At 43.6% G+C, this 26,149-nt stretch overlaps 1 protein-coding gene across 4 annotated transcripts in view; it reads left to right on the top strand.

Moving 5' to 3' along the window:
• The window catches only part of si:dkey-82f1.1 (DENN domain-containing protein 2A), a 46,899-nt gene that overhangs the window by 18,586 nt on the left and 2,164 nt on the right, over positions 1–26,149 (top strand). For all 4 annotated transcript variants that reach the window (XM_061823203.1, XM_061823205.1, XM_061823202.1 and 1 more), the window contains 17 exons: positions 3,246–3,332; positions 5,963–7,000; positions 8,682–8,809; positions 11,363–11,475; positions 11,629–11,826; positions 13,356–13,449; positions 13,514–13,564; positions 13,657–13,838; positions 14,793–14,902; positions 15,253–15,322; positions 17,304–17,381; positions 18,690–18,830; positions 18,911–19,059; positions 21,802–21,979; positions 24,113–24,154; positions 24,261–24,366; positions 25,751–26,062. In XM_061823203.1, coding sequence (XP_061679187.1) covers positions 3,247–3,332; positions 5,963–7,000; positions 8,682–8,809; positions 11,363–11,475; positions 11,629–11,826; positions 13,356–13,449; positions 13,514–13,564; positions 13,657–13,838; positions 14,793–14,902; positions 15,253–15,322; positions 17,304–17,381; positions 18,690–18,830; positions 18,911–19,059; positions 21,802–21,979; positions 24,113–24,154; positions 24,261–24,366; positions 25,751–26,062 — 3,076 coding nt within the window. In that variant the 5' untranslated portion in view covers position 3,246. The remainder of the gene's footprint in view (positions 1–3,245; positions 3,333–5,962; positions 7,001–8,681; positions 8,810–11,362; positions 11,476–11,628; positions 11,827–13,355; positions 13,450–13,513; positions 13,565–13,656; positions 13,839–14,792; positions 14,903–15,252; positions 15,323–17,303; positions 17,382–18,689; positions 18,831–18,910; positions 19,060–21,801; positions 21,980–24,112; positions 24,155–24,260; positions 24,367–25,750; positions 26,063–26,149) is intronic.

Raw genomic sequence — 26,149 nt, 5'->3', positions numbered from 1 at the left:
CCCACGCTGCCCACACCAAAGGCAGGCACTAAACCATCAGTGACTCTGCTGTGTAAAGCCCCCTACTTAAGGAGTTTGGTTGGGATGGCCTTTTGACTGTTCTTGATTGACATTTATGTTTCTTGGTATTTTTTTCCAATCTAATTTTCAGTGATCATGATTTTGAAGACAGTATTTAAGTATATGTATAAGCAAGTATCTATAAAGGTGCAGAACTGGTTGCCAGTTGAAATAAGGACTGTTCGGCAGAGGTCAGTGTCTTTCTAATTGTTAATTTGGGTTGGTAAGCCTTGCTGAGTCCAACATGGCCCCATCTAATTGGGCAAATCAGTGTCACACAAGGGAATATGTGATTGTTGGTTTGTTTTAATAACCGCTCAGTGGCCAGATCGTCCAACTGTAGATAGAAATCTTCTGCGAGGTTTGTTATGCTACTGATTCTAAGCACCGATGCTCTCCGTCTGACCTGCCGCTGTAGTAACACTTTGTTTTTTTAAGAGTGTCCGCCAGTCAATCTCTAGCTGTGTTTGTTCTAAGTTTACGATCTTTAATTTGTAAAATAAGCTTTGGCTCAAGGCAGTAAATAGCGTTAATTGCTGATTTAGGGAAAGACGGTCTCAGATCTGCTGTGTTCTCATTGTAAATTGTGACATCATCCATTCCTGGAATATTGTTGTGAATCTTTGGATGTAACATGATGCTGTACCCAAGAGGGCTTGAAACTAAATATTGACAAATACACCTTATAACTTTCAACCCGTAGAAAAAAATCGGTCTTGTGTCACCCTCACTTTTTTACCAATTTTCCATGGTGGCCATTAGAAATGTTAAGAAACTCTAATCTCTGCTGCAAGTTACACCTCACAGGACGATCAGGATGAAGGGGCCAGACCGTGTCGAGGTCTTTTGGGTTGCAGTTTCCTGTGAGGTTTTTATTGGCCTCAGCAGATGGCTTCCCTCTCGTCTTTCTGCATTGTTATGGTGACCATCATTCTGCAGGGGTGAGTGGGTCACCGAAGCTGCAGATTGCCACAGGACGCCGAGCATTCGTTGTCGTTTCCTGAGCAACCGATAGCTGCAAAACTGGTCAATCGGGTATATTTGAAGGCAGTTTCCGACAGGTTCAAGCAAGTACTGGTTCGTTCTGTGCAGTTGAATGAGTCTGAAGTCTCAAACATGCTCAAACTTAACTTCTATTTATCCTGAAATGCATTTAACAAAATACCTTCCAAGGCATTTAGGTCTGTATAGAAAAGCATATTTTCTTTTGGGCTTGGTGCTCAAAACTGAGAAGCAGACAGCTTGGAAGTGTGCACTGGTTCTGTAGTCCAAGAGTACACTATTATTTTATGTAATATTCACTTTCCACTTTAGTTTTGACAACCTCAGTTGCCCTCATCTCCCTTTCTGTTTTTCAGTTCCTCCCATCTTTCCACTGTCCATACGATTAGAAAAAAAACCTTCAGGGCTCTATATACATTCCTTAGAGCCCCGCTTGCAAACCCCAGTACAGTATTTATGTTATTGATGTCATTTAAGATGGAGAAGGGGAGGGAAAATCAGTCGATGTTTCGCTTCAAACATGTGACCTCTGCCCAGCTTACATCTGAAAATAATTTGGGCCTGCAGACCAGTCAGTGGATGGCTGACACATATTTTTCTCCAGGTGGGGTGGGGGGGGGGGTTGCTATGACAAAGCAGTGAAGAGTTTTCAGTTGAGGCTCAAGCCAAATGAGCTGTGGTGTGGTTTAGCGATAATAATCAGAGCTACCCTCTCAGGACGTGCAGTTATGTCTGTATGTCATGGAAGAATTCGACTATGTTGACCTGTTTTCTAAAATGGAAGCATTTTGCAAAGTTAGCAATTTACCAATTGGAACAGCAACATGTGGGATTTGACTGAATATTCTGTTCATTCCCAGCGTTGTCCTTTTAGCATGTTCACACCATTCATGAAAACAAAAAAGTGTGCTGTGAGTCTCACAGTACTGCAGTTCATTTGATCGAAATACTATCGTTCTTATCTGGGTGTGCACCAAAGCACTGGTGTGAGACCACTTTAGAAGTAGTCGTGAGTTTGTTTATGAATTAAGTAGCCTGAAGTGTGAATACTTTTAGACCAAAGACACAAACCAGTGTTCAGATATACCTGGTAAAGTTATCGGATCCACTGTTTCCTTTATGGATATCATGGCAACAAAGAAACTTCTGGTGCTTTTTAAATATCCATTTTCTGAGCCGGCTATCCTCACAAGTGTTGCAGGACTGCTGGAGCCTATCCCAGCTTTCTTATCAGACAGGAGGCAAGGTACACCCGCAAAAGGTTGCTAGCCAATCGCAGGGCACATAGAGACAAACAACAGTCGCACTGAGAATCACAACTAAGGGCAATTTGGAGTCGGTTTGAACCCCTGTCCTCAGAACTGTGTGTCCCACGATCTGACCAGTCATCCACTGTGCTGCCGCTTTTTAAACAAGTACTTATATTACTTCAGGAAGCTCTTCTTGGGTGATAAAATGCGAGCATGTAAACACAAATCTCGTAAAGGCTGTGCTTACACGTATCACATTAAGTTCTGTTCAAACAAAATAAAGCAATTGTTCAATCTAAGGTTTAATAGTGCCGTGAATGCAAAACACAACGTACTCCTCATTTTTTTTTTTTTTTTAACTGAACAAAGAGTGAATATGTCCTCACACACAAACCCTATGGACAACCTTTGGTCCGGGTGGAGTATGGACAGTAAACCTAAGTAGGAGTGTTTTTAATATGACAGCATGCAACCAGTCAACAAAGTATTGTATTCTGTAGCCTGACCTATTTTGCTTCAATTTGTTGACATTTTTGCCACACAAAAATGCCAGAGTCCAAATCATCGATGTCTGTGCACCACTGGCCTCAAATTTGACGATCCGTGTGGAAGATCTGAAAGATGGTTACTGCTTTCCGAGAGGCTCCGGTTTCATTACCTTCTGACAAATGGACCAAGTAATAATTTCAAACTGGCGACGCACTCCCACTCGCACTTGTCTTGGCAGCTTATATCCCCAATAAAGAACACGGAGAGAACCTGGAAAACATTATTTTATGGATCCATAGGCGATTTAACGTTCTACCCGTCATTTACATTCCCTGCTTGTAAAGGAATGACATGTAACTCATCCGGTCTTTACTGTGCTCTCCTCGAGTTGTAAACAAATCCTTAGTTTGAGTTAACTCTTTTCCTCCCCGTCTGCCCACACAGGATGCCAGCTGCTAGCACAATGACTGGTGGGAGGGCGCTACTGCTCTGTACAAACACTGACAACTGTATCTACCAATCAGTCAACGGGTAAGTCTCTCAAGTCATTCGCAACTATTGTATGAAGGTTATGTACTAATGATGATCATTTGAGATTGGTGTTAGCGGTGGTGACACTTGATCATATCGGCGCAGAAAGGTCATCTTATTTGTAACTAAATCTGTAACATAACGAGACTAAGGACAAGACAAGTAGTTGGCCATCTGGTTATTGTTATTGTACTGTCCATGTCCTATCACTGTCTAATGACCTCACGCTATTGGACCATATGTCATCTTTTTATTGTTCAATTTGTGTTGTTGAGATTACAATGAACCCAGTGTGTGTGTCGTGTTGACAGCTGGGAATGTCTGTAAGAATTAAATGTTTTGAGGTTTGCACATAAAGGTTTTAGCATGTGTCCTTCTTTCTTGTCCCATCTCTTTGCCTTTGATAACCTTCATCTCAGTCCTCCTGACAAGTCCTCCTTTTTGCCCCTTTTAATATCTTCCTCCTAATTCACTTGCCTTATCATAAATTCACCTACATTTACCCCCCCCCCCATACCTCCTACGGTTTTCTTGGATTTTGTGCTTGACCTACTTTTTTTTACCCCTCTGTTGCTTCATCCTTTATGAAAACGGCTGTTTCCACCGAGGGAAAAGGAGGGGAGCCAAAGCTGGGCCAAAGAACCACGGAGAGCGAGCCATACTAATAAAACCAAATGCAATTTGGAAGGGGATTACTTGGTTCCATGTTCTTCTTGGGTATATTTTCTTTTACAGAATCATTCTTTTTTATCAAAGGATGTCCTGTCGATAGAATAAGCGTCACCCAACGCAAGGTTATGTTTCCTCTGTTTGTTGGGAATTCAATCATTCTAAGAATAGGCTATGGGTATGGGGGCAAAACTTGGTTGGGTCGCTGCAGAAAAGATCTACATCTCGCCCTCTTCTTTTGTCTCCCCGATTGCTTACGTAGACTTAGCTTCGTGTCGAGCTTGTAAACTTTGACCTTCTTACAAAGGGTTCAAGGAGTCATGACCCAATAATGTTTTCGGACTGACTTAAAGGCACCACGCAGATGTCTGAGCGTTTTATTTTTCTTCCTTTAATTGGAACTCTTGTTTACCCCGTAAAGTTCAACATAGTCTCTTTCAGACGACACTGTGGCACCAAATGATATTGACATTTGTCAAATGTATGGTGGCGACAACAAAACACAGCATTCTATCTAAGTAATTTTCAACTATAGTTGTACTGTAGATCTTTCTGACAGACAAACAAACATACCCTCCTCGCCCTTAAAGGGGAAATCCAGTGCTTTGCATGAACAGTGTATCCAATAGGTCATGTAATATGTACCCTATTTTGACAATGTGATGTTAAATCCTCTCTCATTTAATAGTGTTTTGAGAAGATTTTTATGGACAATTACGAATTTTCAGGGGCGCTGCCATTTGCGCGAGTCCGGTGGTGGGTCGCGAGCCGAGCTTCGACGTCCAGGGAGGCCGTCACCCAAGCTTCGACGTCTGGGGAGACCGTTAGCCGAGCTTTGGCGGTGGCGGAGGCCTTTAGCCTAGCTTCGACGTCTGGGGCTAACGGCCTCCGCCGCCTGGAAGCTCGGCTTGCGGCCTGCCGCCGGAGCTCGCTCGTCAGACTCCACGTCATTCCCGTCCGAAGAACCATCCGTGGCTGCCGGCCCGGAGCTCTAGGGGCCTTTGTTTATGCACTTATGTCCCGCGCGTAGCCCGCCGAGTAGTCAGACTCTGCGCCATTCCGCCCGAAGAACCATCCGAATATTCAACATTTACAGCCACAGGTTCAAATCTGTATGGAAGTATTCCTGCGTCTTCCCGATCAACCGATACTGCTATTTCTTCATCAGATGAGGATAAATCCGGGAAATCAGCGCTGGGCATGAATGGTGTCCCATGTAATTGAGCCTTTGTTGCGGCACGGTACACGTCACATCCGCGCACGTAGGTCATGTGACTCACGCAAATGGTAGCCCCCCTGAAAATTTTTAATTGTCGATAAAAATCTCAAAACACTACTAAATGAGAGAGGATTTAACATCCCATTGTCAAAATAGGGTACATATTACATGACCTATTGGATACACTGTTCATGCAAAGCACTGGATGTCCCCTTTAAAGATTGTTTAGGACAAGTGTGAATCTTAATAGGGCCTGAGCATACAATGCGAAAGCCTTATAGTCTTTGTTTCTTTGTTGTTATTAGTCCAAAGATAAACAAATGACTATTTTGAGGGCTGTCCAACACTCAAAAACAAAGCAAAAAATCATGCCCCACAAACAATTTTACTTAGCACCATGGAATTCAGTAATGATAGAAACGCATCCCTAAAAAGACACAATAAGTTAGCAATTCTTGTTTGGAGCAACCATTTTTACGTCGTTCTGGCCATTTCCAGGTGTCTTTCAGTGATATACTTGTCCAAGAAATTTTGTCTGATTGCTGGAAAATTTGAGCGGTAAGGACTGTATTGAAAAGTATCCCTTCATCACTGTTGCAGCAAGTGAATTGCCTTTTTCCGAGCCTTAACATTGACACAAAATCTGGGATGCATATTGAGTAGGACAGGACACACAATATATGCTGTGAAATTCAAAGATACAACAGTTGAACATTTTGATACATATCGGTTACTTTTGTAGGCTCCAGTGCTGTGGCTTGAAGATTGGGGAGGCTCCGTCGTCGGTGGTGCCCCAACGCCAAGAGGTGTGCGGGCTACCAGGGGACAGAGACAAGAGGGACGCCGCTGTGCGCGGCATTCGTCCGATCTCCCCCACAATCAGCCTGAGGGACAGCACCAGCCCTCCTGGTAAAATGCTGACACACAGAAGAGCCGCCAGCACCAGTGACCCAAGGACTCCCAACATGGAGAACGGACAGTGCGGCAAGCTGAATAAGAGCCAAACGGGCGTCAAGTCTGCGAGCATCCGCGATAAAATCTCCCAATGGGAGGGCAAAAAAGAGCCGAGCCAAGCAATTTCTACGGACGCTTGCCCGCTTAGCACGACACAGAAGGAAATTGAGTCAGTGAGAAAAAAGGAATTCAAAACTCCGGAGGTACAACGGACAAACAGCAAGAGATTTGTAAGCTGGGACAGGCAAGACCCAGGAAAGGAAAATGCCGGAAAGCTTGGGGATGGGAGGACTAAATCTCTCGAAGGTCCCACAAACAAGGACAAAGAATTGATTCTAGAGCGAGGACTGCGGGCTACTAAGGCAACAGAGCAGCCCCAGGACAAAAAAAACGTTCTGACTCATGTTAAGAAACTGGAAAAGGCAACAAAAGAAGTTCAAGGTGGAACAACGCTGGCTTTTCCAGGGAATTACTTCTGCCCACCTTCAAAAGAAGAGCTGGAAGAAACAGAAAAGCGTGTCAACGAACCCATTTTTGGTACTTTTGATGTCTCCCGGCCTGTTGGCTCGAGGTGGAGGAGAGAGGGCGATCCAGAAAACGTATACAGTGAGCCAGGTGCTCCGTCTATTAACCCTTTGCCAAAACCTCAGAGAACCTTCCAGCACCACACGCCGCCTTCGACCCCGATTTCAGGGCCCGGCTCTTGTAAGGGCAAGAGGAATTTGCCGCCATTGCCCTCCATTCCCCCTCCACCTCTACCCACTTGCCCGCCTCCCGGAGTTTGCAGGAGACCGTGGACGGACAGAACCCACGACAAGAACCACAGGTAAGAACCTACTCACAAAATGCGGCAAGTGATTATCTGAATGCAGTGGAGTTCAAATGAGTCAGCCACAGTATGAGGATTCTTCTGTCATAAAATGTTATGTAATACTGCGTTTTAGCTTCTGAAGGAAGAAAAACACTCTCTAGTACAGAAATTCATTCATTTATATTTGTTCACGTGTCACTTACGAGAAATTCAGTCATCTAAATTCCGCGTATTGTTTAAACATTGCAAATTACTTCCATCCACAGCCGGCATTTGGAATGAAATCACGCGCGTTGCACAACTCCGTGCTTGGTTCGAAGGCTAAATAGGACCTTTCGATTTCAGTTAACCCCTGCAGGCCAATCAAGCTGCAACGTGAAAATCACCCGACATCTGCTGTAGATCACAAGCACCAGTGCAGTGATATCACTCCCTTTTTTTAGCCCACAGAATTAGCTCACTGCTTGGATGTGAGGAATGTACGCATAAATCATTCCATTTTCGAAAGCTTCAACTGGAAGATGAAGCTGCGTGAGCCGTATCAAAAAAGAGGCCTCTGGCTCTCTTTTTTTTTTGTTTGTTTTTTTTTAGCTCTGCCTCAAAAACTTCATATGTGAGGCCTTTTCTCACTTTGCATATACATCCGTTATGACTGATTTTGCACAATAAGGAATTGTGTATGCAGAAGCCCTCTTTGTGACCTGGATTCTAGATTGCGAGCTTGGCTTGGACCGGTTACATTCACGGTGTGGAATGTAACCGATCCGCACCGACGTGATGACTGCTCTCTCTTAAGTCTCTTGTTTTTTTTCCCCAAAGGTTTTTTAGCTTGGCAGCCAAATTGTGGATTATGCAGACCACTGTTTGGCAAGTCCTGATAAAGACTCTCTTCAGAAAAAAAGTTACAATACTTTATTGTGACGTATTCAGTACACGAGAGGTCTTAAATTTAATCAAAGTAGTAATAAAAATATTTATAAGTTAGAAATTAAAATCCTTGTTTACATGCAAACAAAATGAAGTCATCACGGCACGGTGGGGCAGCTGCTAAAGCGTTGGCCTCACAATTCTGAGGACCTGGGTTCAATCCCAGACCTTCATGTGTGGAGTTTGCATGTTCTCCCCGTGCCTGCGTGGGTTTTCTCCGGGCACTCCGGTTTCCTCCCACATGCCAAAAACATGCAACATTAACTGGACACTCTAAATTGCCCCTAAGTGTGATTGTGAGTGCGGCTGTTTGTCTCGATGTGTCCTGCAATTGGCTGGCGACCAGTTCAGGGCGTACCCCGCCTCCTGCCCGTTGACAGCTGGGATAGGCTCCAGCACTCCCTGTAACCCTTGTGAGGATAAGCAGCAAAGAAAATGGAAGGATGGTAATGGATAACATTTATTTGTCCAACAAACCAAACCAAATCCAACATTAATGTCCAGCATTATTCCATCCATTTTCTGTAGCACTTCATTATTATGAAATATGATTTATCATTATAGTCACGGTGGCATCATTGTACCTAAAGTGCACGATTTGGGGATTTCTGAAGAAGTCAGAGTACCTTGAGAAACTCCAGAGATTTGAAGGCAGAGCCTTTAAACTGAGGCAGATGTGCTAACCACTCAGGCGCAGTGCCGTTTATAGCACGGGTATAATATTTTTTCAAATTTTGTTATTTTTTTCATGTTTCCGTGTCCTCTTCAGGAAGTCGTACGAATTTGAGGACTTGCTCCACTCGTCTTCAGAAAGCTGCAGGGTGGATTGGTACGCTCAGTCCCGCCTGGGCCTCACACGCACTTTATCGGAGGAGAATGTCTACGAGGACATCATCGGTAAACAATACGTGCGATGCATATTAAAAGCGTTCCTTTTGCATGAGGGGGGGGGGGTGAAGGGGTGAAGCCGTGTTTGCTCTGGTTTTAATTTGGAGCCACGCTGCTCCACTTTTATTAAAAATGGGATGCCAAAACCCGACCTACATTCCTGTCTTATTGTCTGCGGTGTTATACCAACCCCACCACGAGCCCGTTTAATGTCATAACATATAATAGTGCCGCCGTATGGTCAAAGTTGATCGCTGGGACAGCCGCCAGGAGGTATTTTATTGGCCGAGAGCAATAACAATGGCTTCAATGTTATTCCCCTTCGTGTTATTACACACAGCAATTTCTGATGATTGCAGTAGTCATAGTTGAATTATATTTGAGTGATGTAGATGATTATTTTCTCTCACTTTCTATAACTGCCAATTATTACCGTCACCAAGCATGTTTTGAGAAAAGAGATGTTCCATGGCAATCCCACAAAGTTGTGGTCGCTTTTCACCGTTTTTGTACTCTGAAAAGAAAACACAAACCGAGACCCAAATTGCATCTGTTCATTTCATAGATAACTACTTTCCTGCCAGCCAGGCCTTTGGCGCCATCTTGTGGCATTTCAGAGCATTATAGAAAGAGGTCAAAACTCACCAGTCGCCAGGTTTTTCAGTGAATGGCCGGGGGATAGCTTTCAGATTGAAAATCAAAACAAAATAAGTGAATTTGTAAATGTCAAATTCGACATTTGATGATAGAAAACGATTTCAAAATGCTGACTTTTACAGTGGAGGAAGGCATCTTGTGGTCTTTATAAAGGGGGAATGTTTAATACAGCTTTTGGATTGGAACTCATTCGATCGTGCAATCGTATCAACTCACCCCAATGCAGTCAAAGGCCGACGCCGCTCTCTTCAGGAGGCCGCTCCTGCAACGTCTTCGTGTCTGTCAGTGTTTCCAAATACTGTGGAAAGCAAGTGTCATCAGTATGCGTATCCTGACACATTCCTGAGAGACCGATGCAAAGCCACATGTGCAGAGCGTGGACGCAAAAACACTCAAGAGATTCCTCAAGAAAGAAAAGGACAGGAAAAAATACTGGAAAAAAAATACATCGGGATCATGTACTAGTGTCAGATCATACTGATAGTTGTAACAAATATGACCTCCCCTCCAAAAAATTGGGGAGAACACTGAAAACTCTTCCTTCAAAACCAACTGTTGTAAATCTAAACTACTGCAAAAATATTGAGAATTAAATACAGAATGCTGCGATTATGCTACATTAGATTGAATAAGCAAAATAATTGCTGATGGCGGCGGCATGGTGGCTCAGCTGGAAAGCGTTGGCCTCACAGTTCTGAGGTCCCGGATTCAATCCCGGACCTGCCTGTGTGGATTTGCATGCTCTCCCCGTGCCTGTATAGGCTTCCTCTGGGTAATCCAGTTTCCTCCCACATCCCAAAAACATACATTAATTGGACACTCTAAATTGTCCATAGGAGTGGTTTTGAATGTGGCTGTTTGTCTCCACGTGCCCTGCAATCGGCTGGCAACCAGTTCAGGGTGTACCCCGCCTCCTGCCTGTTGACAGCTGGGATAGGCTCCAGCACTCCCCGCGACCCTTGTGAGGATAGGCGGCTAAGAAAATGGATGGATGCATTGCTGATGGCAGCAGGTAGAGACATCCATTGAAATAAAAGGCGGAAAGGGTAAAGGGGGGGGTCAGCGCAGGTCAAAAAAAGGTTATGTAATGTGTGATATTGATATTATTGATGATAAATTAGGGAACAAATTCACTCCTAATAAATTAGAGCAGGGGTGTCAAACTCAGAGCGTAGTTATGATTGTGATAGCAAGAAAATTGTGACGTATGAAATCATAAATTTGGAATCAGAAATCAAGGCTAATTTGTTTTTGAACTATTTTTTGATGTTTGGTAACACAAAAACACTTGCAATACCTCAACGTAATCCTTTATATATGACAATTGACAAATGAAATTTTGGCACATATTTGAGCAAAAATCAAGGGGGCCAAGTAAAATCGTACAGCGGGCTGAATCTGGCCTTGGGCCTTGAGTTTGACACCCCAATGCAGTGAGGTACGTCGGTGCAACCGACAGTAGGTATGACATCATCCAGGCACTGCAAGTCATTAGATCTTCACCATCGCCACATCACCCCCCCCCCGTCGTTGCATTCCTCTCGGATATTATGTCTCACATTTCAGTTCCAATAAGTGTTTGGACTAAGCAAAGCAATAATTCACTGGTCCCCCGTTTGCGATGCACATTTTGTCCTTTGAGTTCTAATCCATGGAGAGACGGTTATGCCATCAGGGGCTGTTAAAATATGAGGCGCAATAAAAATCAGAAGGAAAAGGCTCCTCGTTTTGGCGACGGCGCGGCCGCCCGATTCCCCGCGTTGCCGCAACGAGCTGAGTAAGCACGCCGCTATGTCTGCTCACTCCGCACATCTGGAGTAGGAATCATTTGGCGGAAATATTTCGGGGTGATTTTATAAGAGGTGATTTCGTAATCTAGGTGTTTGTGATTTTCTTTCCTTGAAGATCCTCCATCCAAGGAAAATCCCTACGAAGATATTGAGTTGGAAAAAAGTTGTTTGAGTAGCAAGTGTGTTTCTCCTGCCTCCTCTTCGCCCATTCCTGATACTCCAACTAAGGTACAAGAGTCAGAATGTGGACCTCCAGCCAATGTCTGTATTGTTTGTCCCCACTTGGGTCGGGGGTGAGCTGGGGTCTCTCCCAGCTGACTTTGTGCGAGAGGCGCGGGGTTTAAACGCGGTTGTAAGTTTTGACTGTGTTTGTGCCGACAGCTCAGCTCCAAGCCGGGCTTCTTCAGGCAGACCTCCGAGAGACGAAGCTTCAAACTTTTGGAGTTACGCAAGGCCAACAGGGAGGCCGGCGTGTCGTCACCGTCGCGCGCCAGCCCACCTTCCACGCCAAGCAGCCCCGACGACACCCCTTCCCTCTCCGGGGACCCGTACAACCGGCGGCGGAGGAAAATTCCCAAGGTATCGCTCGGCGATCCTTCTTTCTATTTTTCTACTGCAGCAAAGATTTGTTTTGTGATGAGTATTTTTCATGAGCCTAGAGTGGCCTTTCCACGAACTTTTTGCGCTACGCACTCCCTTCAACATCCTTGCAGAGCTGACACACCACCTCTTCCTTCGTTAGCACCCCCAAAAAAGCAAGGCACCTTTAAAGGGGATATATTAAAATGGTTTTTTTTCTGAGTCCTTCAAATCTTTTGTCATCGTTGTTTATGTTCTTCTGTGCAGTTATTGGTTATATAAGTATAATAAGTCCCTAAGTCTAATATGTAAATCCCCAAGATCTCAATGAATAACCCAACTCAGTTCAACTCAACTTTATTTCTAGAGCGTTAAAAAAGAAAAAAAAGGAAAGCTATAACAAAGTGCTGTCTGTAATAAAGATGAAACATAAAACATGAAATGCAATAAATAATCTGTTATCATAAAATTAATTAAAATAATACATACATTAATTAATACAATTATAAGGTCCAGCACAGCTACGACCCTTGTTAGGATGAGCGGCTTGGAAAAATGGATGGAGGGATATTTTCTCATTCAAGTATACTTCCATCCCTCCATCCATTTTCTTAGCCGCTTATCCTCACAAGGGTCAAAGGCGTGCTGGACCATATAATTGTATTAATTAATTACAAAAGTGTCTTCATCCTTCCATTTTCTGATCCGCTTATCCCCATAAAGGGCCGTGGGAGTCCCTTTCGGGAATCCCAGCGATCTTTGGGCAAGAGGCGAGGTGCACCCTGAACTGGTTTCCCGCTGATCGCAATCATCCAAACATCCATCCATCCATCCATTTTCTTAGCAGCTTATCCTCACAAGGGTCGCGGGGAGTTCTGGAGCCTATCCCAGCTGTCAACGGCAGGAGGCAGGGTACACCCGCACTCACAATCACACCTAGGGGCAATTTAGAGTGTCCAATAAATGTTGCATGTTTTTGGGATGTGGGAGGAAACCGGAGTGGCCAGAGGAAACCCACGCAGGCACGGGGAGAACATGCAAACTCCACACAGCTGGGGCCGGGATTGAACCCGGGAACTCAGAACTGTGAGGCCAACGATTTCCAGCTGATCCACTGTGCCGCCTCAAGTATACTTATGCAGTAAAAATCTATTAATTTACAGTTCGTGCCAGTGGTGGGAAGTAGTGAAATACAAATACTTTGCTTACATCCCTCCACTGGCGCTAACACTGTCATCCTAGTTACAAGAAATATTTCAGTCCAATGAAGAACAGTAGCAAAGGTGGTACTCGAGCGGGCTTTATCGTGCCGCATTCTGACGTATTCTTATGCCGCTGTGGAAAGCTGTTCGTTGCGCCGTTTGTAATCTCGCAATGCGTTCGTCAAGGTCTTGCGTACAGACCTGGAGGGGGGTGGATGCGTTTGGCATCCCTGCTTCTGAGGGTTCATGAGAATCATCAGTTGGAGCCTGGCAGACTCTGTTGATTAAATCAAGTGATGAAAAGTTTGTTTTCTTTACCTCCTCAAGATGGTGATGAAAATCAATGGCATCTTTGAGGCTCGGAGAGGGAAAAAGCGCATGAAGAAGGTGTCACAGTCTACGGAGTCCAGCTCAGGGAGAGGTGAGGGATTACTTAAGTTATTATGGAAGATAATCGTGTCTCATTTTGGCCATTTTGAACGTAGTGACTGATGAGAACAGCGAGTCCGAAAGTGACACAGAGGAGAAACTAAAAGGTGAGAACGTGCGCTCATCTGTTAGCGCGGACAAGATATATATATATATATATTTTTTTTTTGCATTTCATGTGGTCTTTGCTGTCCTTTAGCTCACAGTCAGAGGCTGGTGTCCATCCAGTCCATGCTGAGGCAGACGGGGCGGTACCGGACCTTGGAGAGGGATCTGACGGAGGAGAGAAAACTCTTTGAGTACTTCATTGTGGTGGCCCTCCACAAGACCAAAGCTGGGGTTCCTTATCTGCCGGAAGTCACGCAGCAGTTCCCTCTCAAGGTAAGCGGACTGTAACTGTTGGACTTGCCAAAACCAAACATAAAAGCACTGTTTTAGATCATGGGAGGCCTGAAATTATTTATTCTATTATTTTCACAATACATTATTATTATTATTATGCATGCAACATTAATTGGACACTCTAAATTACCCCTAGGTGTGATTGTGAGTGTGGCTGTTTGTCTCCATGTGCCCTCCGATTGGCTGGCAACCAGTTCAGGGTGTACCCCGCCTCCTGCCCGTTGACAGCTGGGATAGGCTCCAGCACTCCCCGTGACCCCGTGAGGATAAGCGGCAAAAAATTGACGGATTATTATTATTATAACTATTATTTTTTTATTATTATTATTATTATTAGGCAACTTTGACTGAATACAAGTGGGTCAGATGAAAAGACAAATGTGATCCATTATTAATGTGTAAATGTTTGTGATTATTAAAAATTACTGAATATTACTATTTAAAATATTCCTGAATATGAAAAAGATTTACTTCCCTTTAATTTTATTCATTAAGATTATTTAACGTAAAAAATATACACCAGAATAATATGGTAAGAAATATGATGAGTATGAAAGAATGATTACTTTTAAAAAAATGTGATTATTTAAAATTGGTTTATATTAAAAATAGTGAAGTAAAAAAAAAAAGATACAGTTCTGTACATCAAAAGGTTTTGTGAAGCTGAAAAAAGAAACCCTTAAAATAATTTGATCGACATCTGACAGTTTTTGACATCTACCAGATGTATTTTGATTTTTTTTTTTTTTAAAGAAAGAAAGAAAGAATGAAAGAAAGATTTTCCACTTCCTTTTCACGCTAAGCACTGAAACAGTTCGGTGGAGTAACTTGCACTGGCAATGAAACCGCTTATCAAACAAGACTGATGCTATTACAAGCGCTCTCGGAGGGAAAAAAAAATAATGATAACGTTGTCGTATTTTTCCAATGCAGCTTGAACGGAGTTTCAAGTTCATGCGGGAGACCGAGGACCAGCTGAAGGTCATCCCTCAGTTCTGCTTCCCCGACGCCAAAGACTGGGCGCCCGTCGACAACTTCCCCAGGTCGCTCAGTGGTGTGCGAGAATAGTTTTTAGCGTTATGTTTGGGGGCAATGATAAATTTGACACTTGGTATAGTATTGCAAGACCACCTTTTCTTTGTGGGAGGTTTTAATTTAAAAGCTGCTCAGTGCTCGCATTGTCGTGAAAGAGGAGCCCAGACGGGAGTGGCTAATAATTACCTGGAAGTAAATGCTGCATGGGTCAGGGGTCACGCACCTACATACCAGCACATCTGGTCATCAGGGGTCAATGCAGACTTGTCGGGATAGTCCTAAGGTGGATGTGTTCAAAGAAACAAAAGGCCCGTCATCTAATATGCGATTTTATTTTTCTTTCTTTCATTATTTTCAGTGAGACGTTTTCATTTGTGCTGACCGGCGAGGATGGAAGTCGTCGATTCGGCTACTGCAGGCGATTACTGGTATGTACTAAAATTGTCTCAAGACTTCTCCCAGCCGACACGCAATTGTCTGACTTGCACTTGATTAATTGCTAATAAATAGATAGACCCGCGACCCTCGTGAGGATAAGCGGCAAAGAAATTGGATGGATTTTAACCTGTTAATAACATAAAAATAGCTCCATATCAAAGTGATAGATAGATAGATAGATAGATAGATAGATAGATAGATAGATAGATAGATAGATAGATAGATAGATAGATAGATAGATAGATAGATAGATAGATAGATAGATAGATAATAGATAGATAGATAGATAGATGATAGATAGATAGATAGATAGATAGATAGATAGATAGATATAGATAGATAGATAGATAGATTGGGGGAAAGCTAAGCATGATGGGCTAATGACGAACTTCACAATAAAACTTGCTTTTTCATCAATAGTGTTTTTTGGTCTGCGTTCTGTTTTCTTTGTTGTCCTCGACTGGACCTCCTGCATCATCAAAAGTGAAAAAAGGCTACCAATAATAGCTGTTTAGTCTTCTTTGCAAATTGTCTGTATTCCCTTTATGCGTTGATGGCAAAAGACGAGTTTCATAACAAAATACTGTACTGTTTGTGTAACGTTTGTTTTCCCGTGTGTGATGCCGCGTTAATGGTGCTAGACTGTTATTTAGGTTAGCATGCTAGCTAACACTATTGACGAGCCTTCTGTGAAGGTGGTTTGCTTGTGTTGAGTAATTTAGCAACTGAATATAGTTGTTCATGTAACATGGGGTCATGATGGTGTACATGCTACATGCATTGGTGTTTCCGCGTTATAATCCTCTGCGTTTGAAGTTCTTCCCAGCCACGTTGTGGCATCCATAAGCAATTACAACCACCTTTTTTTCGACCATTTGCGAATTTTACTTTTCGCGCGGGAGGGTCGGATTTATCCAGACAAATTGCGGGTGTCCTGATCCCAACTTCTGTTTACTAAGAAAACCGTTTCTCTGATTTTATGCTCGCAATGTTTTTCTGTTTCTAAACATGTTGGTAATTTGTTTAAACATCCATCCATCGATTTTCCAAGCTACTTGTTGTCATCTGCCCGATTATGTTTACCAGTAAATGTGTTTAAAAGCGTGTGGAATTAGTAAATCTATCCATCCATCCACCCATCCATCCATCCATTTTCTTAGCTGCTTATCCTCACAAGCGTCGAAAGAGTGCTGGAGCCTATCCCAGCTGTCAACAGGCAGGGGGCGTGATACACCCTGAACTAGTTGGCAGCCAATCGCAGGGCACATAGAGACAAACAGCCGCGCTCACAATCACACCTAGGGGCAATTTAGAGTGTCCAATTAGTTTAGCATGTTTTTGGGATGTGGGAGGAAACCGGAGTGTCCGGAGGAAACCAACGCAAGCCCGGGGAGAGCATGCAAGCTCCACAGAGGCAGGTTTGATCCCGAACCCGGGACCTCCGAACTGTGAGGCCAACGCTTTCCAGCTGAGCCACCGTGCCGCCAGTAAAACTATCCATCCATCCATTTCCTTAGCCGCTTATTCTCACGAGGGTCACAGGAGTGCTGCAGCATATCCCAGCTGTCAACAGGCAGGGGGCGGGGCACACCCTGAACTAGTTGGCAGCCAATGGCAGAGCACATAGAGACAAACAGCCGCGCTCACAATCACACCTATGGGCAAGTGTCCAATTAATGTTGCATGTTTTTGGGATGTGGGAGGAAACCGGAGTGCCCGGAGAAACCCACACAGGCGTGGGGAGAACATGCAAATTCCACAGAGGCGGGTCCGGGATTGAACCCAGGACCTCAGAACTGTGAGGCAAACGCTTTCCAGCTGAACCACCGTGCCCACTTATTTTAAACTTATTTTTTTGAAAATGTATATGGTGGATTTTTACCGATTGCATGCGGAAAGTGACTCTGTTGTAAGAAAAATGGATGATTGTTTTAACAGCATCTTTCTGTCTTCCCTCCAATTTGTCCACAGCCCAGCGGTAAAGGCCGAAGGCTCCCCGAGGTCTACTGCATCGTCAGCCGGTTGGGCTGCTTCGACCTCTTCTCCAAGGTACGACCACCCGCTGCGCCCGCAGAGCCGCACCCGCCCCCGCGTGCGGTCTCGGCCGCTGGCTCGCCTTGTAGTCCAAGCTCCGGCACCGAGACCCACATGTGTGTGCAGCTGATGTGGTTAAAACAGTGGAAATTAAAGATTTACAGGCATTCCCACTGCAAAATGTCTGTTTACTCCCAGCATTACTCAATTAACGCGGCGAGAAAATACATCCTTTGAAGTGTTCCTTTGCTTTGCAGCTTTGTTCAAACTACTGCAACCACTTAAGGATCAATCATGATATCCTATTTCATCGCGTCGTAAATATTGTATATTTTAATTTGGAAAGGATGCACTGAAATGAAAGGAAATGACATTCTTCTTTTCCCATCCGGCATAAAAATCGACAACAATGTACCATGTTTTTAATTAAGAAAAAGAACGTCGTGTACAGTATTGTGCTTTGTGAAAGCACACAGTAATAACAGTTCGTGGATCATCATTTCATGTTTTAATTGATTAAGTGCTGCTGTCTTGGCCACCGTGGGGCAGTATTATAAATCCAGATGCATGATAGAAACTCTCGTAATTACAGTGTAATTAAAAAAAACACACACAAGAAGGGTTTAAAAAGGAAAAAAAATCATCTTACAATTTCAAGAAAAAAAACAACTGAAGCAAGTTATTTATTCTTGCTTGTATTTTTTTTTTTAAATCTTATAATATGGCACGGTGGATCAACTGATAAAGCGTTGGCCTCACAGTTCTGAGGTTCCGGGTTCAATCTCGGACCCACCTGTGTGGAGTTTGCATGTTTTCCCCGAGTCTGTGTGGGTTTTTCTCCCGGCACTCCAGTTTCCTCCCACATCCCAAAAACATGCAACATTAATTGGACACTCTAAATTGCCCCTAGGTGTGATTGTGAGTGTGGCTGTTTGTCTCAATGTACCCTGCGATTGGCTGGCGACCAGTCCAGGGTGTACCCCGCCTCCTGCCTGTTGACATCTGGGATAGGCTCCAGCACTCCCCGGCACCCTTGTGAGGATATGCGGCAAAGAAAATTGATGGATGGATGGATGGATTAATTGGACACTAAATTGCCTCTCGGTGTGATTGTGAGTGCAGCTGTTTGTCTCCATGTGCCCTGCAATTGGCTGGCGACCAGTGCCCATTGACAGCTGGGATAGGCTCCAGCACTCCCCGGCACCCTTGTGAGGATAAGCGGCAAAGAAAATGGATGGAACTTATAATAAGTTTTTTTTTTCTGTCATGGAGAATGTGCTGATAGTGATGCCGGATGGATGTTGCTGATACAAATGTTTTCAGATCCTGGACGAGGTGGAGAAGAGGAGGGCCATCTCGCCTGCGCTGGTGCAGCCCTTCATGAGAGGCATCATGGAGGCGCCTTTTCCAGCTCCGGGAAGGACCATAAGCGTCAAAAACTTCCTGCCTGGCTCTGGAACGGAGGTGAGTCGCATTCAGCTGGTATCCCCCCCATCACCCTCACACTCAGCCCCGTCACCGCACCGCTGTCGTCCCACGCAAAGGTGATCGAGCTGTGCCGGCCGTCCGACTCTCGTCTGGAACACGTCGACTTTGAGTGTCTCTTCTCCTCGTTGAGTCTGCGGCTGCTCCTGCGAGTGTTCGCGTCCCTGCTTCTGGAGCGCCGGGTCATCTTTACTGCTGACAAGCTCAGGTTGGCCTCAGTATTCTTATCACCCATCGACTATACCTTTGCTCTGTAGTTCTTAAACTGGGGTCCCTGGACCAACGGGAGTCAACGAGCTGTAATTTGGGAATTTGCCAATAAATGTTAGCCATCTATTCATTTTCTTGGCCGCTTATCCTCACAAGGGTCGCGTGGAGTGCTGAAGTGTATCCCAGCTGTCAACGGGCAGGAGGTAGGATACACGCTGAACTGGTTGCCAGCCAATCGCAGGGCACATGGAGACAAACAGCCGCACTCACAATCACACCTACGGGCAATTTAGAGTGTCCAATTAATGTTGCATGTTTTTTTGGGATGTGGGAGGAAACCGGAGTGCCCGGCGAAAACCCACACAGGCACAGGGAGAACATGCAAACCGCACATTATCATTTTAATAATAATTTTTATTATTATTTTTTTGTTTTACTCAAGGTAATGTGGTGAATGGATTACCCTGCCACTTCTGTTAGGTATGCATTAAAATAATAATAATAATAATATAAGATTTATTTGGGTTAGGATCAGCTGGAAAGCGTTGGCCTCACAGTTCTGAGGTCCCGGGTTCAATCTCGGACCTGCCTGTCTGGAGTTTGCGTGTTCTCCCCGTGCCTGCGTGGCTTTTCTCCAGGCACTCCGATTTCCTCCACATCCCAAAAACATGTAACAATAGTTGGACACTCTAAATTGCCCGTAGGTGTGATTGTGAGTGCGGCTGTTTGTCTCCATGTGCCCTCCGATTGGCTGGCAACCAGTTCAGGGTGTACCCCACCTCCTGCCTGTTGATAGCTGGGATAGGCTCCAGCACACCCCTTGTGAGGACAAGCGGCTAAGAAAATGGATGGATGGATGAACAATTAATGAGTTAATATTTGGAAATAGCTCATATATTTTTAGATTAGGAAGTAGATATTTTTTAGTTAGTAGACAAATTGTTTCTACTGTCTGTTTTCTGATTGGTGACCTGGTTTATTTATCAAACAAGGTCATGAATATCTCTAAATATAAATATTTATAAAAGTTTGCCGGACCCCAAAAAGTTTGAAATCCCTGTTTAAGCGAATGTGTTTAATTGAAGAACGGCACGTCAGGCTCTTCACAGCGGACAAACATACCCTCAAGAAACGAACAAATGTGAGAAGAAGGAATGCCGCTTTGTTGCACGGTTGCCTGGGGAAACAATGGCGTCTTCTTCAGAAAATCGTCACGGGTGCCAGAGTAAAGAGAGTCACGTGCCCACACAATTCGCGAAAAGCTTTTGAAAGTCTGCAGTGTGCGGAGTGGCCCCAAACTGTGCCGCACCTGGTCCAGTTTCAGTGGCAGCAGCCATTTAATCTAGATTGAATGAAAACAACATGTGCCCACGCGCTTCGGCTCATGAAATTGGATCTTCAAATAGAACTTCAATAGAACAAAGGAATAATCTGTTGAAAAAAATGTGTAGTTTTATTATTTTATTTTTTTGTTTAAGCTTTTTTTTTTACAAGTGTGAAAAAAGTGAAAAAAACTCCAATATTTGTTAAGGACCTATTTTTCTGAGTGCCAAAATGCTAATCTGACACCATATATATATATTTTAGGAAGCAATTCATTGTCAGGATTAAATAGCATTTTTTAATCTGTATTATTTCAGAAAAAAAAGTTGTACTTTCTTGTTTCTTCAGTACAGTAATAAACTTAAAAGTATAATCTCATATATTCTAGTGAAAAAAATAGTAAAAAGTATAGACTGGAAAAATGTTATTGCATGACTAATTTGTATTTTACTGAGTAATATCTCACAAGCTTCTGAGCAGAGTTACACAAATGATGTTGTTGTTTTTTTTATTTTTTAAAGAAAAACAGGAACATTCTTACAAAAATAAATTTATAATAAATTTATTTGAGAAGAAAATCAGAATCACAATCATCAAAAACAATCTTCTGAATATAATATATATATATTTAAATCATACTTTTATAAGAAAAGATGTATTGCAAAAACTTCTTTTGCAGGGGGGAGGAAAGTATTTATTTTAAGTAGTTTTCTAAATGTAATACTAAAACAATGCTCACTTGTTAAAATGGAATTTCCTTTTAATCTCGTAATTTACGATTCCCCCCTCCCCGCCCCAATTAAAATTTATTACCCTCATAAGATTCCCATTTTTTTTCTCGCAAAGAATAACACTTTTATTCTCTGCAAAATATGGTTTGTTTTCCTTAGATTACGATTTAAGTGTCAGAACATATTGCGGTTGTTCCTTATTTTCATCGAACGAGTGGAAACTCTGTCTCATCAATCTTTTTTTTTTTATTTAATGAATTAAATATGACAAGATTAAGCGAGCCGTGTGCTGCTGTGCCTTCTTTTTTTCCTAGCGCAACGTTCCACTCATGCTCACAGTGCATATTCAAACAATATTTCCACACATTTTTTTTTTTCTTTTGGCTCGGTCCAGCGCGTGCATTCGGCAGAGCCGTATACCGCCATCTAGTGTTGTAAAGGTGTAATTGCTCGACCCTCCAACCGCATCAATCTGTTATCTATTTTTGTGGATTATTTTGGGTGAACTACGGACACAATTGAAAATAATAATAATAATTGAAAAATATTTTTTTGTAATTTACAAAAAGGTGCTTAAGACTGCGAAAACCCACAATATGATAAAAAATATGATATTCCAGATGATGTCGTGGATGTTTGCTCTCATGAATGCATATAACTAGCGGTTCTTTGATGTGTCTCGGCAGCACCTTGTCGCAGTGTTGCCACGCCGTGGTGGCGCTCCTCTACCCGTTCGCCTGGCAGCACACGTACATTCCCGTGCTGCCGCCTTCCATGTTGGATATCGTGTGCACCCCGACCCCCTTCATCGTGGGACTGCTCTCCAGCTCGCTGCCTCGACTCAAAGAGCTTCCGATAGAGGAGGTGAGACCATCCCGCAAGGAGCCACTTAAGAGTTATGCCTCGTCCATAATTATCATTTACTTCAATTCGGTTGTATTTAACTTTTAAGTGCAATCCGTTTGCAGCCATTTTCAGTGTGCTTGCAAAAATGTCAGGAAAATGATTGTTACTTTTTTCTAAGTAAACTTCCAAGCCAAATGGAAAATAAATTGCAAAACAATTTCCATCCATCCATTTTCTTTGCCGCTTATCCTCACAAGGGTCGCGGGGAGTGGTGGAGCCTATCCCAGCTGTCAATGGGGAGGCGTGAACTGGTTGCCTGCCAATCGCAGGGCACATTGAGACAAACAGCCGCACGCATTAATGTTGCATGTTTTTGGGATGTGGGAGGAAACCAGAGTGCCCGGAGAAAACCCACACAGGCACATGGGAGAACCTGCAAACTCCACACAGACGGGGCCGGGATTGAACCCGAGTCCTCAGAACTGTGAGGCGAACGCTTTCCAGCTGATCCACCGTGCCGCCCTACTCAGTTTCGGTTGTATTTAACTTTTAAATGCAATCCGTTTGTAGTCATTCTATTACAACTTTTTTCCAACAAATGTAATTTTTATTTAACTTGTTCAGTGTGCTTACAAAAATGTCAGGAAAATGATTGCCTCACTTTTTTTTTAAAACTTCCAAGCCAAATGAAAAATGAATTGCACAACAATTTAAAGTTGGTTGAACAGATTCCTAAATTAATTTACCGTAATTTCTCGAAAATAATGCGCAATTTTTTCCCAAAAATATTTTCAGAAAGTCAATAGAGAGCTTTATATTTAGGTATGGACAAAAAATAAAAAATACACATTGTATAGTTGTATACAGGTACATAGAGTGGTTAATAAAAAGGCATTCATATACATTTTGATATGATATTAGGTTACACGTTTATATATATTACGGCAATGTGCGCCACCAATCTGAACTCTGACCTCGGGTGGGCGGTGTGGGGGAAGCTTTCCATTTAACAATCGTTAGCATAGCATAATTGTTGCTACTGCACCAAACATCGTGAGTTTGTTTTCAACTTAAACGAAGACAAAAAAATGTTGACAAGGGCTCGTCGTGCAGCCGCTTTTAAAAGAAATGTCATCACTTCGGCCGATGACGTGGCCAAACCCGAACCAAAAGAACGTGAACTGAAACTTTGTAGTACGATCATTCTGGAAAAAAAAAAAAAAACAGGATAGCGGTCACAATTAAAATGCTCGCTTTTTTAAAACTGGCCATTATGCTCATTCCTACGTAGTTTGAGCTCTTCTTTTGATAGCGACCTGACGCTATGAAGAGCTTTTTTGAAAACCTATACAAGTACAAATTTAGCAAAAAAGAAATACAGATAATTCCCAATATTTGTAGCATATGGATAGCAACGAATTGGTTGTGCGCATTGTACATTGGTAGAAGGGCTTTTCTGTTTTGTTTTGTTTTTTTTTTTTTTTTAGGTCATCTTTGGGGTTGCGGATTATACTTCAGGACGCATTATAATTTGAGAAATTTTGGTAAATTTAAACTAGGATTAGTGTATAACAAGTAATTTTACTCTTCCACCTTCATTTGTCAGACCATTTTAATGGAATTATTATTGCCATGTTCATTTCAAACTGTGCCTAATTTTGCAATGGCTTGCAAAAGCGAAAATACTTTATATGAATAAAACCGGCTGGACGGTGGTTCAGCTGGAAAGCGTTGGCCTTTGCAGTTCTGAGGTCCCGGGTTCCATCCCGGACCCGCCTGTGCGGAGTTTGCATGTTCTCCCCTGTGCGTTTTTTCCGGGTGGGCACTCCGGTTTCCTCCCACATCCCAAAAATATGCGACATTAATTGGACACTCTAAATTGGCCCAAGGTGTGATTGTGAGTGCGGCTGTTTGGCTCGATGTGCCCTGCGATTGGCTGGCAACCAGATCAGGGTGTACCCCGCCTCCTGCCCGTTGACAGCTGGGATAGGCCCCAGCGCTCCCCGCGACCCTTGTGAGGATAAGCGGCTAAGAAAATGGATGGATGAATAAAACCTCTTTTAATGGTGGTCTCGACTGTGGTACCTGCAGAGCTAAGTTTGACGTTTGGCCGTACTTGGTTTGGGAACCGCTAACTTGTATCTCCCACAGGTCCTGGTGGTCGACCTCGGCAACAGCCGCTTCCTACGGCAGGTAGCGTACAAAAAAAAAAAAAAAGATCTATGGAGAACAGCCTAATTGCGGAACAGATGTTGCGTTTCGATTGATCATATTTAGCTTTTTATTTCTGCTCCAACAGATGGACGACGAGGACTCCATTCTGCCCCACAAGCTGCAGGCAGCTCTGGAACACGTACTGGAGAAGAGGAGGGAGCTGGCCTCGGACAAAGGGGACCTGCTCAATGGTGACCGTGCACATTAATCCTTACTGGTGGAGTGGAATCGGATTCCATGAGAATCCAAAGTTAGCGCTTCAATACTTGTGCGTTCTTGTACATTTGTTACGCTTATTTTTCCTCAAAAAGAAGACTTACTCGCTTTTGCTACACTTGGGTTATGCGAGTGATGAGGCTTAGCTCTGAGCTTCAGGCGAAGGCGTGAGTCGCTCCCGTTTTGGAAGAAGCTTCATGAAATTCCGCCCTCTGAAATTGAATTATGTAAAATACGTACGGCTATTGTACGAAAAAAAAAAAAAAAAATCAGAACCAATACACACATACAGTTGACTGGTGTAATGAGGTTCCAAAGGATGGCAAAGTTAGCGCTTTGATACTTCCGCATCTCTCTACTCTGAGCCTCAAATGGCAGTAGTACTACCGTAATTTCCGGATCATAAACTACATTTTTTTTCCACACACTTTTCAACTCGTGCGGCTTATGCATTGTACGCAGCTAATTTGTGCTTTTTTTCCCAACAAGCGCAAGGGGGCAATCGAGCAGAAAAGGTTAGATTGAGACCGGGGGAATAGATGTGCCGAGGAAGTAACCTTTGCCGGTATGTTTTTTTTTAACCGGCCCTGTTATTGCTGCGCTAGTGTTAGCGCTGCGCTAGCGTGTTGCTGCTGTGTTGCTGCCATGTTTCAGTGATTTTTACCGGTATGTTTTTTTTTTTAACCGGCCCTGTTGGTACCGTGCTAGCATGTTGCGACTGTGTTACTGCCGTGTCTCATTTATTTTTACCGGTATGTTTTTTTTTTAAATGGCCCTGTTAGCGCTGCGCTAGCGTTAGCCTTGCGCTAGCATGCCGCTGCTGTGTTACTGCTTACCGGTATGTTTTTTTTAACCGGCCCCTGTTGGCACTGTGCTAGCGTGTTGCTACTCTGTTACTGCCGCGTCTCAGGGATTTTTACAGGTATGTTTTTTTTAACCGGCCCTGTTAGCCCTGCACCAGCGTTAGCGCTGTGCTAGTGTGTTGCTGCTGCGTTTGGAAAGAAAAGCTAAGGTATATTATTAAAATGTTGAAAACTCTTTCTGGGTACCGTCTTTCTAAATATCTCATGTTTCAATCTGGGCACATGTGGCTTATAGTCAGGCGCGGATTGTGTATGTACAAAATGCTTTTTCCTTTAAAATTGTACTGGGTGCGCTCTATAGTCCGGAAATGACGCTATTTGATCTTTGTTTGTAAGGCACTTCACTTCAGTGAGATTCTGTCCTCTTAAAATGATCTAAAACATTTTCATAAAATGGCATACTTAATACCAACACAGATTGGCGGAATGAGGTTCTTTTAGCCCCCCAAAAAGTGAGCGCTGCTCGACTTCTATCATTTCCTCTCTCTCCTCCCAGACTCCAGCTCGCTCAGCACGGTGGTGTCGGAGGCCTTCGTGCGCTTCTTTGTGGAAATGGTGGGCCACTACTCGCTCTTCACGGGCGGGTCGGAGCGGGAGGACGAGTCGTCCGTTTCGTCTCCCGCGTCGCCCTGCCCCTCCTCCTTCTCCTCGTCGTCGTCCTCCTCCTGCTCCTCGTCCTTTCAGCGGGAGGCCTTCCGTAAGGCTGTCACCTCCAAGAGTTTGAGGAGGTTCTTGGAGGTGTTCATGGAGACCCAGATGTTTACAGGCTTCCTCCAGGAGAGGGAGCTGCGGAGACAAGGCCTCCGAGGTACTGTAAACAAAACTGAATCCTGTACCGAATACCAACATTGACTCGTTGGATGGACTTTGGTTACCCAAATTGGGAAAGTTAGCG

This window comes from Syngnathoides biaculeatus, chromosome 6, assembly GCF_019802595.1.
Source record: "Syngnathoides biaculeatus isolate LvHL_M chromosome 6, ASM1980259v1, whole genome shotgun sequence".
In the NCBI taxonomy this organism is placed as follows: domain Eukaryota; kingdom Metazoa; phylum Chordata; class Actinopteri; order Syngnathiformes; family Syngnathidae; genus Syngnathoides; species Syngnathoides biaculeatus.
Note: the sequence above shows the minus strand (reverse complement) of the source record. Positions and strands in the feature narration are given on the sequence as shown.